The sequence below is a fragment of the Diadema antillarum genome, unplaced genomic scaffold (assembly GCF_040938485.1).
Source record: "Diadema antillarum isolate AM-2024a unplaced genomic scaffold, OU_Dant_1.0 seq00000139_RagTag, whole genome shotgun sequence".
In the NCBI taxonomy this organism is placed as follows: domain Eukaryota; kingdom Metazoa; phylum Echinodermata; class Echinoidea; order Diadematoida; family Diadematidae; genus Diadema; species Diadema antillarum.
Window position 1 is genome coordinate 303,900 of NW_027271216.1, and position 20,196 is coordinate 324,095.

At 41.0% G+C, this 20,196-nt stretch overlaps 1 protein-coding gene across 1 annotated transcript in view; it reads right to left on the reverse strand.

Annotated features, from left to right (window-relative positions):
* LOC139727652 (diacylglycerol kinase delta-like) overlaps positions 1 to 20,196 on the reverse strand; it is a 262,979-nt gene that overhangs the window by 78,807 nt on the left and 163,976 nt on the right. The window contains exon 5 of the mRNA XM_071638631.1: positions 19,789 to 19,893. Within this exon, the coding sequence (XP_071494732.1) occupies positions 19,789 to 19,893 (105 nt within the window). The remainder of the gene's footprint in view (positions 1 to 19,788; positions 19,894 to 20,196) is intronic.

Consider the following 20,196-nt stretch of genomic DNA (forward strand, 5'->3'; position numbering starts at 1 on the left):
GGGAGGACAGAAAGAGAAAGAGAGCAGGCGATGAAAATGAAGAAAAAATTGGAGGGAAAAAGCAACTACAAAGGGAGACACAAAATAGAAAGAGAAAATGTCTTACCATGTCGATACTGCTTTCGCTGGACATGTTTTCTGTGCTGATTTCATTCATATTGAAAGGTCTCCTTGTTTACAGTCACAGCAGTTTTGGAAAAAACAAAGATAATATATATATATTTCTATATATATGTACAAGTTGTAGCCCTCCGGCATCCACTAAAGACTTTACAATTCCTGAGGTCGGGCAGGGTCAGTGCGACAGTGCATCACTCTCAAAGATTGATGGAAGATCCTCGAAGCGGTGCTAATAAATGTGATGTACACCCAGTGGAATTTGAAGTATTTCTCCCTTTGACTAGGAGGCAGGCAAAACAGCGGCTGCAATGTCCATTTCAAATGTGTCGGCCAGCCTCCACACACTCGCTGAAAGTCAATGGCATACCAGCTGTTTATACGACGGAGACAAAAGCCACAGTGCTCGAACGCTGCCAGTCAGTCCAACTATTCTCTGCGTCTTCAACCGAGTCTGATCCAATTAGGAATCGAGGCAAATTCATACCAGCCGAACGGCACACTGGCAGGCTGTGCCAGCTAGATAGACAGGCTACGTGCGCTCCTTCTTCCAACTAATATTAATATGATATTTCTACCGATTCGATCAATGCCAGACGGCGTGACTGGGGATCACGCATTCCTTTCGACGTACTGCCATGAATTTTGCAATCAAATCTAAATGCAGAAATCTGCTCCAAAGGCTGAGCTGCCACTGCGTCGTTACTCGTCGGTGGAAAGACGCACGGCCTTCAGTTCCTCAAATGAACCGCACGCTCTCTTTCTCTCCCTGGACCGGTTGAATTAGGTCAACTTTGCATCTCCAATTGTCGCCAATCTATCACCGCAACACTCCTCCAAATTTTGAGAAGGAGAGGAACAGATTGATGCGAATGGGAGAGAATCCAATGGTAAATTACTGGCGAGACACGACTTTTATACCCATACTCCTGTCGGTACTGGCACTGAACTATGCTGCTTGCTATTCCTGGCTGGATTAATCACAAACATGTACCAATAACAAAAAAGACTTAAAGATGTCAGCACAAATGAAGATTGCCCCACATGTCCTCTGTCTTTCAATTCCAGTTGTTTTCTTCTTCACCCGGACACAACAGGAAGCTGCGATCCCTAATCGGCGTTTTCTGCCCCTCCGAATCCCCTGGCGGAGAAGCTGCGTGCAGCTGAAACGTACTACCGGTAATCCATCCAAAGTTTCCAAAACACAATCCCGAGATTGAAATGTGAAGCAACATATGCTGGTACTACGAGTGCTTATTGTTCGCTCTCCACGTATCCAGGAACTTCAAATTGCCATGTGGCCTGCAGCCACTCGCTATTATCTCTGCCACCCAAAAATCCCCTTCCCCCTTAGCTGTACGGAAAAGCCCTAAATCTCGGACAGAAATGAGCGTTTTCCACTGGGATCAGCTCCCGCACTTGTGCCGACATCCACAGCCCTCGCTGTATTGTTCTTAAGCCAGACGAAGATCCAGTGCAGTATAGCCAAATATCAAATCTCCGTTAAAAGTCCTTGATAACTTGTACTTTCATAGCTTAAGAAGAAAAAATATGTACTTCCATCTGTCCTTAAAGGAACTAAAGACTTTGAAAAGTCACCATAAAAAAAAGAGAGAGAAAAAAAAGATAAATGCCAGTCACAAATCAGAAGAGAATTCTTATGCCTAAGCAAGACAAGAATAAGAAGGAGGAAAGCAGACAAAAGAAGAGAGAATTTTTCCAAAGGTGTAAGGGAAAATCCGCCACTTGCAGCAATACTGGTAGAATCCTGAAGGAAGTATTGAAGGAGAAATCAACCTGCATGTAAACAGCAGACGATTTTCAGCACAACCCCCAAAATATTCGTCCTGAGTCACCTCAACTCACACACATTCGCCTCTTCCACAGACAGATAGGGAAATCAGCTGTCCTCTGAGTTTTCTCCTCTAGCAGTGATGCGCAGAGCTATTGACTGTCAGAAACACTGACAACTCCGCCGCTAAGCATGCTGCTTTTATCAACTCCCGCTCCTCGACGGCGTACGTATGGCTTTCGAAGGGCCGTAAGACAGCTGAGGAGTGAGGGAGAGACAGGGGGGGGGGGAAATCAAGAGAGGGAGAGAGCGGCAGAGATAACGAACGGGCGTGTGACGTTCGGATGACGACAGTCTCCAGTCAGGTCTTCTCAATGAGGAGGTCATGTGACCACTCTGCTACTATCAAGGAGGCGGGCACGGCATGATTCTCACAACACCAGCCTCGTTTGGCTTTCCACAGGTCGACTACTTCACCACTCCCACACACACTTTCCTGATCACATCCTGCATTGGAGTGCATGCTTGTTTTCAATCATGTTAAAGTATTGTCCCCCTAATATCAGTGGGTTTTTTTTTTTTTTTTTGGCATGTGTGTGTGATGATTTTTTTTTTTTTGGCAGCTACAAGCATGTACCTGATTCTACACACAAGTGGGTGCACTGCAATTTAAAGGAACAATTCAAATCAGCAATGAAGATTAAAATCAATTTCACAGTCTATCAGTAAAAGCACATTGATGTTACACACTCATGATAAGCTTTGTGTGTGTGTTTGTGTGTGTGTGGTGTTTTTTTTTTAACAGAAGTGATACTGGGTGTAGGCCTGCAAAATCATTTGGATACAAGTTTTATGTTTGAGAATATCATATACATGTGTTTCTTCAGAATGATTAATCTATAATTTGTATATTACATTGATATCAAGAGACCAAGATGAGCTTGTATACTTACAAGCTCCAGTATACAATTACGTTTGAGTGATAAGATAAGTTGCACAGTTCAATGCTCACGTTAATGTGTTCTTATCATATGGTCCATTCTGCAATTATATCAAGCCACTTAGCAAGCAGAGTCTGGACAGACGTGCCTCCCTAGCCAGACACATTGATCACTTTGCTTCATCAAATGTGACAGTGCACCTCAAAACAAACAAAAAGTCGCCAGACATGAATTTTTAGTTAAGACCATATTCTGAAAGAGCAGACTTTAAGCTTTAAAATGATGTATAACTCAAATCAAATGGACTCTCCTAACCTATCTAAATATTGGAAAGAAAGCACAACCTCAGGAAAAGTGTGAACTGAGAAAAGAGGCTTTGAAGTACAGTGTCTATTCAAGCGCTTAATCTTTACCAAACCGTGCTGGCTGTGCGATGAATGGAACAAAAAACAGGAAGTAAACCACTGGAGTAGCAACAATGAAGGGATTATCAGATTAAACTGAAATTAAGCATGCCTCATTAACACATTCTGTCCATAATTGATTCCAACTTTCAAAGCAGTAGCATAATCCTTTCAAAAGTTATTAGAGTTGAAAGTGAAGAGTGTGGACAAGGTTTTTCAGAAATGAAAAAGGGATTCTGAAGACACACCTAATCACACTATTCTATCAAAAATGTTCGAGATAAACTGCTAAAAACACACTTTCCTGCCCGTTTTATGATACCAAATTTTAGCATAATGTAAAAAAAGACCTGCTTTTTCAGAAAATATGAAAAAGTCAAGTTCGGCTAGGTTGACGCATTTCACTTATTTTCAGTCCTCATGCAAAATCAGTGTGTGCGACTTTATGTTCGTTTTGAGGTGCACGGTCACAAATCATCTCGTATCTCTCCCCCAACCCTCCTCCATTCCCCCATCCCACCCTTACAAATTAGTCTCTTCTCGCTGACGTGATGTAAACCTAGAATAGAAGTTTGTTCACCTACTGAAGGCTGCATTTATCAAATCTCCCATGTTTTAAACAGTTTCAATACCCACTATTAAAACCCATTTGCTCAACTCATTTGCTTAACTCAATACCCTCAAAATTGTAATAATGCCCTTCTGGTTCTCAACTGACAATATACTATTTGTACATGTATGAAGAGATGGAAAGAGAGAGGAAGAGGAAGAAAGGCATTGAGAGTTTTAGAAGCAGAAGGAGACGGAAGAAGAGAGAGATATGAATGGGGAGAAATATCTCTAATGAACTTCCACTCAAATCAGCAACTGGAATATCACTTGATTCCGCCCCCATGGGGCGTCACTTCCGAACACAGCCCATCAGCGCTCTCTCACAGATGGAGAGGTATGGCTATAGGCTATCGCTCGCCCATTCACAATGAAGACACTTCTATTTTTGGCCCAACAATCCGGAGATCAGGGTCATTGTAACGGCCCAAGGGCCCTCCGGATCGCGGTCATGTGACCCACTTGTGCTCCATTCAAGCAGGGCGCCACTCAAGGTAGAGGCCCACGCATGGAAATATCAACACAATGATGCCATCCTTGTATATTCAAAGCAATGTTAAATTATCCACAGCACATGTACTGTAAGTGCTCATCTAAAACAATATATTTGCTGCAAACAATATGTGACAAAAAATGCTGATTCAGATACATGTACCTTGTACACTAAATCTCTTTATCTACTCATGCATTTTTTGTTTTTTTAGAGAGTATAGTGTTTTGGTAATCCCAGTTACTTTCACTATTTGGGGAACTGAGAATGTCGTCTTTGTTTTGTTTTGTTTTGTTTTGTTTTTAGGGACAGAAACAAGAAGTTTTCCCTGTGAACTGATAACTTACAAGTTGAGAAATTCAGTAGTAATAGAAATGCAAGAAAGGGATAAAACGACAGTATAGACAGCACAACCACAGACCTCAAAAAGAATTTTGAGACAACATACTAATTAGGAGTCTTTGCGATCATACAAAACATTGGTGGAGACTGCGCCCACTGTATAAAGGGAAACAAATAAAATATCCTATGGGTTTATACACTGTACGTACTCAGCTTTGAATCCTACAAAGTGTATACTGTAATGGGTAAAAAGTTAAAACTAAGATACAAGTAATTTCCAAATGTACGTGCAGATTTACATGAGAAAGCAGGAAAAAAATCAAGGAGCTTGCTCTCCTAAGAGTAACAGTGGGGCAAATCCTTTCATGACAGCACATTAATCTGAGAAGCTCGCCATCTGAGGCAAACCGCGAGATCCCACTCGTAATGTATTCCGAGGGGTTGTAAATGAGTACCGCAAACACTTCCCCCAGCATGTACTTCAACTCTAAATTTGGACTTTCATTCTCCACATGGAACCACACGTGCCTCCAATTCCCCCCACCCCACCCCACCCCCACCATCCTCCCAAGAGATGGCAAGTTTTCTCCAAATGGAAGGTGATTTAAAGGCATTGTTTACCATTGGGAGCAGTAATGTAAAAAAAGTGTTTGAGTTATCACATTTGATCCATATGTGTAGGTCAGTTGTATCACAAAACATGCTACCATATAAATTTTTGGCAATAAAGCCTTAAATATGAGGTGATATCACTATTTATCTGAATAAACCATAACTGTAGATGGTTTATTCTAGAGACAATTCCATCATAGCTATTGTTCACATCTTTTATATTCAACAATACTTAGAATTGATTATAGCATAGACCTATCCATAATTATAGTGATTAATGTTTTTACACTGATTGTTTTTATCCATAACTCACATTTTAGAACTATTTTTTGATGCACTAAAGCTGGGTTTTTGTTTCATCTGTAAATGGTAAATAATGCCCTTAAATCATGGACACCAGAATCCCTGATCAATATCCCTCTGGACAATGGGCACGCTGAATAAATTTATACGTAAGTTACTCAATTCAGTTTTCATGAGGTAAATAATGAAAGACTGGGGTAATTTGAAATGTAGTTCTGAGGACGAATTCTTGTCACTGAATCCTTTTTGTCTCGAGTTAGCTACTTCGGTGAGAAACTTTTTTAGGTTTTTGGACGAGACATGATATATGTAGTTCTCCTGAAAAATGCATGGAAAAGAGTCCTAAAGGGCAGAGAAAAAGTTGTCCACAAACACAGACGTCATATGAATACATATACATCATATGAATACAAGTTCACATACAATCAAACTCAATTTTTTTCTCTCTCACACACACACACACACATGCACACACACACACACACACACACACACACACACACTCCCCTCCTACTCCCAGACTTGTGGGTATATGTGGGGTGAGAGATCGTTGGACGATAGCCGATTTGAAACGACTTTACACAATGCAGAAAACCAGTGCTCGTCGTGTGTGCCATTCTCTTTCTTTCTGTTTTTTGCTCGGTCAATGACCCGCTGGATGAGAACTGGTGCGTTCACTCCAACGCCCGAGATTGAGAAATCAGTCATCTCTTGAAGGAGGGGATAGATAGAGAGCGGGAGCATCTCGTGTTCGCAGCAGCCAGTCTAATTTGAGCGATATCGAATTGCGAGGCTTGAGATACGAACCGGCACACTTCGCCGAGAAGACTTAATACCTATCAGCTACCGCCTCTTAAGAGAAGTTCTCGATATCTGAGCAAAGGCACTTGCAGAGTTAGACATGTTAACGTCATCCACGTGTTTCACTCTTCACTGAATGACGAACAGAAGGGTTTGTGAACTCAATACAGCACATTCCATTTCATGCGCTAAAGGAGATTCGCACCACAGACATTTCTTGATTGTAATCTCACTTCCAAAACACTTTTTGAAACCTGTTCAGAGTCACCAAGACTTTTTGACACTGATATGTAATTACATGCAACTCCTGGTTCAACAAACTCCACGGCCCGTCAATAAAACACACAACTCTTGGTACATAAACATGCATGAGTGGTTGCATGTATCTATGTAAATGCATGAACTGTAGCAGAAGCAGATACAAGAGCAAGCTGTTTAAAGGGAACACAAACCCAAAGAGCAATGTGGATTGAGTGAAAGCAGCAACATTAGTAGAACACATCAATGAAAGTTTGAAGAAAATCGAACAAGCGATGCAAAAGTTACAAATTTTTAAAGTTTTGGTGTTGGAGCCGCTGGATGAGGAGACTATTAGAGGTTATGACGTATGAGTGGACAACAATATAAAGAAAATACAAAGAAAATTCCACAAAAATTTATTTTAATAAAAATTACAAATTCCATCAACTTCATACTGACATTATGTTAAGGGTAGCAATCATTCCCCCTGCTTTCTGAAAGCGGTTAGTTGGCAGCTCTTTCGTAATGCTAGAAAAGTGAATGTTTGAGGGAGAAAGATTTGCGGTGACACCATGTGTATGTAGTCCTTAACTGTTTGTTGAATTTTTGTTTGAATGTTTGAATGCTTGTTGAATTTTCTTTATATTTTCTTTGTATTGTTGTCCACTCATACGTCATAACCTCTAGTAGTCTCCCCATCCAGCGGTTCCAACACCAAAACTTTAAAAATTCATAACTTTTGCATCGATTGTCCGATTTTCCTGAAACTTTCACTGATGTGTTCTACTAATGTTGCTGCTTTCATTCAATCCACATTGCTCTTTCGGTTTGCATTCCCTTTAAGTTCAAGATAGGTATTCCCTTCTCGCTTGTTTTAAGAGCATTCCTGTACCAGCCATCTCCTTTTAAAGGCCTCAATGAATCTGGTGCTGCATAACATTGTGCCATGGCAGAGTTGATGAGATTTTAGCTGGGAGAGTTAACTTGAACTTTACTCTCTTTTTTTTTTTTTTGGGGGGGGGGGGGTATGATCTAGATAGGTGTATTATTTCCAGAAATGCTGGCTCTGCAGTTGGCATTAATTGGAATGGTCTATCATGACATGACAGGAGATATAATGTATATGCAGCAGCCAACAACATGAGGTAATTTTTTCCTCACAGTAAGAGCCATTTTAATCACAAACAAGTATTACATCAATACTGTTCGAAGATATTCACCACAAACTCACTCCCCACGATGGATAACTATTACAGTAAAATGAGTGAAGTGAACATGTTAATACCAGCAGTATGGGGAATTTCATACAGCAACAGAGTGCATTAAGCTGTGAGTTTGAAAATTGAATATAACGGGAAACTCTTACATCACTGCTTTTATCAACTCCCATATGAACAAACAATTAATATTTCTTTAGATAACTTCTTTTTTTTTCCATAAAGAAGCCACAATCTTGGAAAAAACACATACCATACTTCATGAAACCGCTGAAAACTAAAACATCCAAGACTGGGAATATATGATATTACTTGAACTGTCTTCAAGATACTGTTAAATTCTCCACAGAATTCATACATGCCTGGAATATCCAATTTCTGGACGCACAAGGTTTACAATGGTGTCAGGTTGAACGAAAGAGCAGTGGTGTTTCATTCCTACCAGTATCGTTTCCCTCCCACAAGCAATTTGCAGTTTAAACCACATAAAAACAAAAACTAGGTAAAAAAAACCAAAAAACAGCACGCACACAGACAGACAGACAGACAGACAGACAGACAGACAGACACACACACACACACACCAACCTTGAAATCAACTGCATTTGGTGAAGGGCCTCAGGGGACATCTGCCTATGTATTGATGCCTGTCTATATTTATTGCAATTTTTGATAAAGAGACTTGAAAAATTGTCTGTTTACCACTAATGAGAATTTTGTGTATATTATATAAATATCAAATTACTGTCTTCACTTTCAAACCAAAAAAAAAAAGTAGAAAAAGAGTAAAACTTTGTGTTTAGCTCAGCAAAACTCAGGTATTGAATGTCGAGAAACTTGAGCAGCCTGGAAAATGCCAAAAGTGAACATTAATGGAATAGATGATATATTAATTGATTTACAGAATATGTCATCTCTCTATTGATGTGTGTGGCTGGGGGGCGTATGTGTACGTGTGTGTAAACACTCATTTGCTCCTTGGAAACTTTAAATGATTTTGATAGGAAAAAGAAGAACAAAATTGTTGTGGCTTGAAATATCCTCCTGTCCTGATTCGAAAAAAAAAAAATCAGACTTGTTAAATATATGGCGTATACAGTACATAAATCAATTATGAGTTCAAATTATCCTGAATTCACATAATCATCAATATAAAATTATTCTTCAAATAAACAGGTCTTGAGTTTATTCTTGAAAATCTCAACAGAGGTGGAGTACTGAATCTGAGTATGAAGGATGTTCTGGAGAAGGGGGGGGGGGGGGGCGGCGCACAAACGGAAAAAGTGTGATCACCATGACGGTCATGGTTGCAAGGACCAAGCGTAAGCTAAGCTGTAGACAATGATCTCAGATTTATGCATGTACAAATAGGTAGCCAGCTAGGGGAAAAATTGAGGCAAAAATATGAGATGTAGGGAGTTTGCCATATTTGATTTGAAACTTGAATTCCCTACTGGATTCCTCCCAACAGACACACACAAAATGTGCAGCTACAACTAGCTACGACACCTGTTGTTTTATCACAGCCAAATTTGCTTCACCCCCTAGAATATCAGGCCAAGTGCAAGTACAGGTATGTGCATTGCGGTGGCAAGAAATCTGTGATATCTGTGACTGCTCAGATTGTCGATGGAGTCTGAACGTCACGCTCAAACATCGTCATTTGAAATGTCGCAGCACTGCGATACTTCCCAGTGAGAACGCATCTCTCTGGTCAGTTTGCCTCCAGGGTCCAAGTACCAGGCACGTACATCACCGATGCTTTTATCTCAGGGTAGAGAAAAGTGCATTCCCTCCTCTCACCTTCTCCTTTCTTTCTTCCCCCCCCCCCCACCCCTTCCCCTTCAATTCTGCCTCTATATCCTGGTTCCGATTCTATTTCAACCATCCACTTCTACCGTGTTTGTCCCCGACAACTTTCATCATTCTCCCGGACCCTCGGCAAACACTTTCCCCCAACAAATAACCCCCTCTCCCGCTCCTGACTTTCACTCTGTCTCGTGATGTATCTTTTTCTAACAGTCTTTTCCTCTGTGTGTGTGTGTGTATGTGTGTGTCTCCCTCTCTCACTATTTCTCTTATTCTGTTTCCACCATGTCTTATCTCTCCGTATTTGTCTCTTTCTCTGTCTCCTACTCTATCTCTTTTTTTTTTGTCTCTCATCTTCATCTGCACCAACCTTCTCTTTCTCTTCTCTGCTGTGCTTTTGTCTCTGTCTCCTCTCTTCTTCTTCTCCTACGTCTGTTTCTAATCATCTCTAATTCTGCCCCATTCTTTCTCTATCTATATCTTCCCCTCCTCTTTAAATATATTTCTCTCTCTCAAATTATATATATATATATCTCACACCTTACATCTATCTCTCTTTCTCACATTATATCTCCCTCTCTCACATTATATATATATCTCTCTCACACATTATATCTCTCTCTCACATTATATATATATATATATATATATATATATATATATATATATATATATATCTCACATTACATATCTCTCTCTCTCTCACTTAATATGTTTCCCTCATTGCCCATCTCTTCCTCCTATATTTATCTCTTTTTAGACATCCTTCTGGGCCCCGTGCTTCAGGTGGCCTAGTTTACCCCTTGGAACCAGGCTTGTTCTGCTCTCTTTCTCTCATGTGAAATGTCTTGGTTTAGAAAACTTTGGGAAAGCACAGCCACAAGAGGGGTAAAGCAGGTCGGAAAAAACAAACTACCAAAGAAATCAGGATTCACTGAGATTTTTCTCTCGCTAGCTTCCACGCAGAGGGAGAAATGCTTGCTAATACTCGGCTGCTAACTTCTCCGACTATGCAGTCTTTAGGCTGTCTATCAAGAGCTCTGTTTATCTGTTGGTCTATCTATCTATCTGTCGGTTACGATTTTTTTCTACCCTCTTTAATCTCTCTTGCTATCTCTTTCTTTGAGAAGCAGACAAGTTTCAAGTCTGTGCAATGGTCAACAAATTTGATGTGCTTTCCCAACTCTCTCAGCAAACACTGCCCACAAAAGAAATTTTTTTTAACCTCTGCTGGCATCTCCGTCCTTTAGAGTGGCAAGAGAGTTTGGAGTAAAAACATGTCAACCTCTGAGAGATTGTTACCGACCGCCTGCTGTGTCTAGATTGCATGAAAGTGGCTTTAACCATTTGAGTGGGGGAGGGTGGTAAGAGATGATGATCCTTTTGTAGGCTTTTCTCTCTATCATCTGCATTTTTTTCTTTCTCTTGTTTTTGGCTAACCCCCCTCCCCTCCCCCCTCCCCTCCCCCCTCCCCCCCCCCCCCCCCCAATGGTAGTGAGTGTGGAAAGGAACTCTGCAATGATTTCCTAGTAACAAAGAGCAAGAATTGAGGCCTTGACGTAAGGGTGTTCATTAATTCACTCCTTTTCTATTTGCCAGTTCTGGACACCATAGCTGTCCTGATGTATTATTCTGTGTCCGCCCCCTCTTCCCTCACTCATCTCTCTCTCATCCTCTCCCATTCTCTCTCCCTTTCTCTCCTTTCCCTGTCCTTTTAATTTTGACATAAACCAATATCACAGCTGGATATCATAGTTGGATATGTAATTACACTGTATTATTGAACTAAACCATCATAACAACCTCCACTGGGACATCTGTGATAATTTTCACATCAAATACATCCCCTGTTGCCAGCGATAAGTAAGTCTGAGTGCTTTTTCCATTGAATTCCCTGCTTAGGCGCCAACGCCTTCTCCATTTCACGCAACAGTTTCCACTTTCTTTCGCTCCTATAAGACGCTCTTTTCCAACCTCGATCCCCCCCCCCCCCCCAAGAACAGCAATCACGTCAAACTCGTACCTATCGAAGGCCTTCATCCCTTAAATACCTTGGATTCAACAGAATCATTACAGTGATGTCAACATCATCTCCGATTCCACGAATAACACCCACTCTCATAGTCACTCCAAATACTGGTGTTCATCGGAACGATGATATCGAGTGCAACCTAAAAGGAGCAGAGAAGAAGAAGGATGAATAAAAACAGCGACAATAATATGACAGAGAACTGCTATCAAAATAGGGGCAGGAAGGGATGTTGGAGCATGAGAATGTTAGCAGTTAGAAGTGAGAGGAGTGACGAGAAAACTGATGAAAAACAAGAAGGTTAAGGAAAAGCAGAAGAAGAATCCACAGTTAACCCATTGAGGACAAGTCCAGAGTATACTCCGGCAAGTGTCAATGGAAAATGCGTGTTGTAGCAAAATCAGCCCGTCCTCAACGGGTTAAAGTTACCAATGCAAAAAGACCAAATGACCACGAATACCTTCACCCAACACAGCCCCAAAAGTCTATCCATACCCACTTAATGCTTTGACAGTTTTTATTTCATACCTTGATGGTGATCATCCTCCTATAAGTTCGCCTCCCCCCCTCCCTGCGCCCCTTATTCCATTTCCAACACTTCTTCTCAAGGACCAACATCCTTCCGTACTCGTGAGCACTCTGTTGACAGTGCACCTGAGCCAGCCACTCGAGCTAAATGGGTGAAAATGACTTTCCATTCAACAGACCTTACATCACGATCTCATGATACTATGAACACTTGTATCTCACAGCATGTTCTTGTTCTCATTCCCATGCTACATCGTATTCACAGCATTTATTACCATTAACCCCTATACCTCACATCATGTCCTTACCTCCCCCATGCTGTTCATAGGATTGATTCCATTAACTCTTGCATCTTACATCATGTTTCTGTGATATCATTAAACCTTGAACCTCAATGATGTTCTTGCCCCCACCCCTCCCTCCCGTGTTCATACGATTGATCCCATTAACACTTGCACTTAATATCATGTTCTTGTGATACCACTAACTCTTGCACCTCATGCACAAATCCCCCCCCCCATGTTGTCCATAGAATTGATAATCTGAACTCTTGTGCCTTATATCACATTCATGTGATTGTAACATTAACCTTTGCACCTCATGTAATGTTCTCATCCCCATATTGTTTAAAAAAGATTGATATCATTAACCCGTGCACTTGACTTCATGTTCCTGTGATACCAGCAACCCATGCACCTCAAGATCTTACCCACCCCCCCCATGTTGTTCATAGGATCGATGTCATTAATCCTAATTGTGTTATACTAGGTTATACAGCATGTTCTTGTTCCCCTCCCCCATAGTATTTATAGGATTGATACCATTAGCTCTCACATTGTACATTACGTTCTTATGATACCATCAACCATACCCTTCCCCCTTCTAATGGTATTCATTGGATTTACCCCCCTCTCCCATTGTTCCCAGGATTGGTACCATCAACCCTTGCACCTCACATCATGTTCTTGGTCTCCCCCCCCCCCCCCCCCTTCCTGCAGGACATTCATAGGATTGATACTATTAATTCTTGCACATTACATCAGGTCCTTGTGATACCACTAATATTTGCACCTTAATCAAGTTCTTGCCCCTCCCAACCCCTCCCCCCATCCCCACAGTATTCACTGGATGGATACAATATCTCTTGCACCTTAAATCACAGCCTTGTGGTACAATCAACCTTTGCACCTCACGATATATTCTTACTTCTCAACAGTGTTCATGGGACTGACACATTACACCTTTGATACATCACATTCTCACCCTCCACCACATTGTGTTCAATCATCATATCTTGCACCTTGCCTCTTCTTCTTGAAGAACAGTACTGAGGAATACAGATTTTATTTGACCTTTCCTTCATTTTCTCGGACTGCTTGAAGTATCCCCTTGTTCCTTCTCCACGACAAAGCAGCTCAGAGTCTGCGATGGGAATCCTGCTCCCTCGCGACTTTGTCACTGACTGCTCTGATGTATTTTTGCTACTCCAACCATCATTTTCCAGATTGGATGTCCACTTTCTGAACGAGAGCCCTCGCTCAACAAGTCCACAAAATCGAGGTTTATTCCATCGTATCTTTGACGCAACACTCTTGTCAAAAAGAAAAAAGAGAGAGAGAGACGAGATAAATGGATGATGCTCAACGTGGCCCGCTGGGATGACCCACTTTAGATCTGTTACCACTCGTCATCCTCCACTTCTATTTCTGGTCGGGTATTAGTCTTAATTGAGTGCATCTCCACCACTTTAAGAAAGAAAGAAAATCGGGCAAAAATAGCAAAAAATCACAGAATTCCAGTAAGCTTTCCAGTGAGGGAAAGAAAGGGCAATGTTACACGAGTCAACGTTTCATGTTGACGTCAAGTAACGAAATCTGTGCGAAGGGCACCGAAAAGGGGTGCCATCCCCTGCTTGGCACCTGCGAAAACCCAAGATGCCACTCGGCACTTGGGCGAAGACAGAGACGGTAACTCATTCACACATTCAGCTGCTTTTTCCTAAACAACACTCTCAAATTCCTGTTTTTGTTGTTCCTTCATGAATAGCAGCATATGGATCATTGGCCCTGCTATAGTTTGTTTTTTTCTTGGACAGAATACAGATGAACAAATGGCTGGCCTTCTTGTTGATTTCATGACAGATGTTTATTCAACCGGGTTATCTCAATTTAAAAATACATTACGTGTCCAGGTACTTTTTATATAACAGCCCCCTGCTTTCATTACCCCTGGCATTAGGATCACTGATTCAACTTCAAGTTGGAGGGCATGAGTGACAAGCAGCATCAGCAATATGATTTGAAAGGTTGTAAAGAAGGACATGTACTATATGTACACCTCAAATTCTGTGACAAGCAGATAATGATAATAAGAATCCACGCTGGAAACCATCAAGCGTGTAGCAAACATCATCCTGACAATGGCAGACTGGAGACGTCAATTTTAAAAAAAAAACCTCGGATGTAAAAACTGACCTTTTACTCGAACAATGCCAACATAATCAAGATCATTGGCATTGGGGGGGGGGGGGGGGGTGGGGTGGGGAGGCACTGATTGCTAATGGAAATGACAATCAGATGTAAATGGACTCTTTTAACATCTATTTTCACTCTGATGCTCTGACCATAACGAATATAGGATCTGTATGTCAAGTACAATACAACATCCTCCCTCCCAAACACTGATCACCGTACCTACCAATTATGGCATTTTTCAAAGAACAAAAATCAGAAGGGTTGTTTTTTTACTTACTCGTAGAAGCGATGCAGTAAATAGAGTGAAAAATAAATGGCAAGGGTGTCAAGTGATGCATTGTGAGAAATTCAAACTGAAGGCTTGAATCTCACTTCTTTGCACTCTATTACCATGGCAGACTTGAAGCACACATTCACCATCACTCACATAAATACAAAAAGATGACGATAACGATGATGATGAAACAGCGTTTATACAGCACCATTTATCTGTAGAAACATTCAAAGGTGCCCAGCTCCCACAATGTGTCACACACCATTCATAAGTTATGAAAACAGGCAGATTCACAAGTATACAGCCACACAGAAAGATTGGGGGGGGGGGAGGCAGGGGGAGGGGGTATGACCAAGCCCCTGCCTCCTTTTTTTGTTACAACAAAGGAAAACCAGCCATACACTTAATGTGACTGGGGAGGGGGGGGGGGGGGGATAAAGATGTCAGAAGAAATTTTAGTCATTGATGTCTTCTACTGTATAAGAAAAATGGGCTCCTAGGAAACCGTTTCTTCAATATAACTTGAACTGTCTCCATCAAAAGACTATCCAAGATGAGGTTTGTTAACATTTTTCAAAGAAAATGCATAAGGCAGCAGTCAAAAGAATACTTAATGTTGCTTTTCAGACCTATATTGCATATATTCAGAGATATGTCGCATAGCTAAAATTACAATATGTTAAGAACATGTTTAGAGTATATCTAGAGAAGTAAACACTATTGCTGAGAAAATGAATGTGCTTTTGAGAAGTTTCTTGTACATGGAGAATAATGTGAGCAGATCTAATGAAGATGGCGAGTTTGTGCTGCTTCTGGGCCGCTCCTGCTCTTGTGGAACCTTGCACTCATCTTAACCATCAAAGGTCACCATCCCTTTTGGTTCTCAATGTTCAGAATTCCAATTTAATAGGAAGTGAGAAAAAGAGGGAGGGGGAGGAGAGAGGGAGTCGGGACGGGGAGAGGGAGAGACCACTCCAGTATGTATTACTTTAACACTTTTCGCGGACACAATAATTTGGTCCCCCACACCATGTGGAGAATATACAATGTATGTTCTATCAGTGTATTCTCTCCCCCAAAGCTTGTAGTCTGTACACGTCTGTCTGTCAGACATCTTTCGTCTGCACAGATGGCAAATTTGGGGCAAGAGTCTAATACACTTTGGCAAGTGTATAATACATATGGGCAAGTATAATATACATGTGCACTTGGGGCAAGTTTTCAATACGATGGGGGGGGGGGCACATATGTGATGCATTTGGAGCAATATAGTATTAATGCATATATATACAATCTGGTCAGGGTAAGAATTCTAAACACTTTTGGCAAAAACATGATATTTGGCGGCAAGTACAGAATACACTTTGGGGTTATCATCAAAAAGAGCTGGGGCAGGTACCAATACACTTAGGCAAGTGCACAATACATTTGGTCAAGTATCAAATACATTTGATAATCAATCATACCCATGTTTTTTCTTTGTTGGACAGAGCAAATGCTTCTTCATTAATTTCAAAAAGTTCTTGTAGCAGCTTTAACTCTTTTCTTTTTCTTTTTAAAATCATCCCTAGAAAACCTGTAGTCTATGTACTATAGTTTATATACTTTCGTTATTTATTGTTCCACATATGTGACATCATACACAGTAGTAGTCTTCTCATCCAGCAGTGACTTCACAGGAACTTTAAAAATTCATAATTTTTGAACGGATTGTCTGATTTTCCTCAAACTTTCAGTAATGTGTTCTACTACGTGTAGTATTGATGCATTCTCTCAATCCACATGTGGACTTGTCCTTTAACTCTTTATGTGCCATGGTGGAAACCCCCCGTGTGCCACGTTATTCTGAGACACGAAGGTAGTCATGCTTTGAGAAAGAATTCTGTTTTTCCAATTTGTATAACTTTTACAAATTTCTGTTAAGATGGGCATAATAGTAGGCAAAATTAAAGAGGAATGCCAAGCTTTGTTTCGATATAAATTGTATGACGTCTCTATTTTCAATTTTTCTTTTTAATGACCAGTTGCTACATTACTGTAAATGCATGACTTTTGCACATCAAACCGTGACAGAAACTTAGAATGCACGAGCAAATCTAGTTGGGAATATCGCATGATAGTCGATCTCCGCATAGAATGCAAGCCGTATTATGAGAGGAACAAAAGCACGAGAAACGCTTTCATTGTGCCGTGGGATTAGCAGTGATTAGCGGTTTATCGATCGGTCTTGGCGGCTTTGTTTGTTGAGCAGAATATGCGAAGTTGGCATGCCGTCAACCGAGTCGAAGGTGCGAACGTGGCACATAAAGAGTTAAACCAGTGGCTACATACTGCATGTGCGTGCATGTCTCCACGTACAAGTCCTTGTGGCAATTTGAGATAAAGAAGAAGAAGAAAAAAAAGAAGAATGCATTGCAAACTGAGATCTGATAGAAAGGATTCTCAAATGAAGTGCAGCTATTTCTGCAGAGATCTTGTCCAAACATACACTACTCAAATTTCCTGAAGAAACCACTTTTTTTTTCTCCTTTTTACATTAATCTAGCAGCGCTGATGGATCGAGAGGTGTTTAATCAGAGACAATTCAAAGTTTGGTACGTGACTTCACACCCAAATTATGCATTAGTACCTCTGCATGCAAAAAAAAGAAAGAAAGATAGAGAGACAAAACCTAGTGGTAAGCAAAAACTTGACCTCAAATCCACAAAATCTCATTTGTATGTTAATAAGTGGGCAGCTGAGAGCCAGTATCAGCAGTCTATCCAGTAATGAAGAAAGGGTCATTGCTTTTTTTTCCCATGTTGTTGAAAACAAAACTGGGTTGAGTAGTATCAAAGGCAATGACTGTTCCCAGTTATTGGAGAAGAAAAAAAACACAAGTAGAATAATTGCTCAAACATGGGACAAATCAAAAAGCCAGATATCTTATCCTGTTCTTCATTTAATAACCATGTAGTATTTGAGTCAAAACACGGTTTGTTTCATTTTTTTTTTACCACTAATAGAAAAAAAGCAAACTTACAAAAATATATATGAAACCATCCCCTTTAGAAAATATCTGGCAACAATAAGCAATTTTCCTTAATTCTGTTCAATAGAGCAAATGTGCATGGATTTTACACATTGCCATCTCTGATGGAGGAATAAAAAATATGTTAAATCCTCTCAATAATTACCCAGCTCACCTTACACATCACTCATCTTTCAGGTTTTACCATGATCATCATTTACTGCAAATAATGAACACTGGCTTCTTACAGTCAACACAAGCTTCAAAGAAGATGTATCAAACTCTTGGAGACAAACAGATTAATACGATCAGATTCTAAGACATGCCATTGCCTTTTTCACCTTAAATTGGTACTCCCATCACCTACAAAAAAAAAAGAAAAAATATTCCTGCTTTGAGGTAAAAGATACATTGGGAAGAAGCATAAACCGAGAATATATGGACGATGTGGCTTTGCGAGAAGACAGATGGTGTGATTATCTTGTTTTTCACTCTGCCTCGACCTGCTTGATGGTGAAACATAAAGGGGGGATTGAAGTAGATTGGGAAGGGGGAAGGTGATGGGAAAATCTGACCTTGTGGAAATCTCTCCGCGTTTTCACACGTACCGAGTGTGCTTGATATGAAGCACGCACGCTTGCAATGATGCATCACCAGAATCGTGATTCAAATTACAGCATTCTTGCCGTGTGAATGCAAACTGGAAATCGCGGAGGGTGATTCGAATCCAAATTCCAATCGCGTTTCAAATGACAGTCCGGATGAGGTGTTTTCCAATCATCATCTGCCAGAATTACGGAGCAAGCAGTCTCGGGAACGGGTTGACCTTCAAATCGTGCTGTGGGGGCGGAGCTAGCAGTGACCTCTCAACCACTTACTGCAGAAAAGCTGCGCTCATCAAATGCTCGCATTGCAGTAAAGTATGGGTTACTTATCGTTCAATAGTGATTGATAGAAATCCGCGAAGCCTTCATCGGTCGTGTGAATAAACAATAACTCGAATTGTAATTCCAGTTGTGCTTGTAATTCAGCATTATGATTGCATTTTTTGACACGTGTGAAAACGAGCTCTGTTTAAAAACAGAGCTGGGTGCCATAAAATAAGGTTAAGGTGGGAAGAGGTGAGGTGAGAGACTATTCTAAACAATCCATGTAGAATTCCCTGCCTCAGACAAAGCTAACTGAACTCTTTGCATGTCACCTTCACACGTCGGACTCAGTCCACGGCTCGCCAACTTTGCATATTTTGCTCAAACGCATAACCACGCATAAGCCAATCCATAAATTGCAATATGCCACAGCACTTTGCAAGTGTCCCAGCCACAGGCTTGTCAAAGAATTGACAGCAAATAAAAGTTGCAATTCTCTCCACACATTTGCTGGACCGCATTTCCAGCATGAACTCTTCTCCAAAAAGTTTGATGGCTTTGAAAATCAGAATGCTTTCAAAAAGTGTTCACGACTTGCAGTCTCAGAATGATGTGACACACATGGAGGGGGAGGGGTTACACTGTCGCATATAAAGAGTTTTTCAAAGAGTGAAGAGGCAGGTAAATAAGGAGAAAGGAAGGGTGAGGGTGATTCTGATTTGCTCATAAAAACCTGTTTGAGACAAAACTTACAAGACAAAGTGATGAAGAAGGGTTAACTGGAGAGAATAGTGTGGGGGCAGACAGATTCTGACCTCTCAGTTAATTAATGTTTAGAAGTTAATGCTAGCATAGGGATGAAAAAGCAAGTGGGATCGTGGGCGGGGGAAGGGGGATGGTGATTAGGGGTTGGAGTTAGATTCTGACCTCGTAGAAATCCCTGTTTGAGGTAGAGCGGAGTGCACTGATCCAGTCCTCCATCTCCTTACGACTGTAGGCACATAGGATGAGAGTGCGGAATGGTGTGATGACCTAGAACGGAGGGAGAGATGATGCGTGGATGCGGTTACCCATGACGACCAGCATCTCTGGCCAGTGACACGCATAATCCCACTGCCAGATTTTCTTTTCTTTTCTTTTATGCAGATCGCAGAGTTCTTCAAGGACATGGGGATTATTGTCTGTAAGGATACTCTTTACATTTGCATTTTTGCGTATGAAGAGCACAGACCATTCACTACGTGCAGAGCACACAAACCTATCCAATCTCTTGAAAAATACCCTTGATCTCCTACAAAGTAGGTTACAAAAGTCAAGCGTAGGAAAGAACTCTGA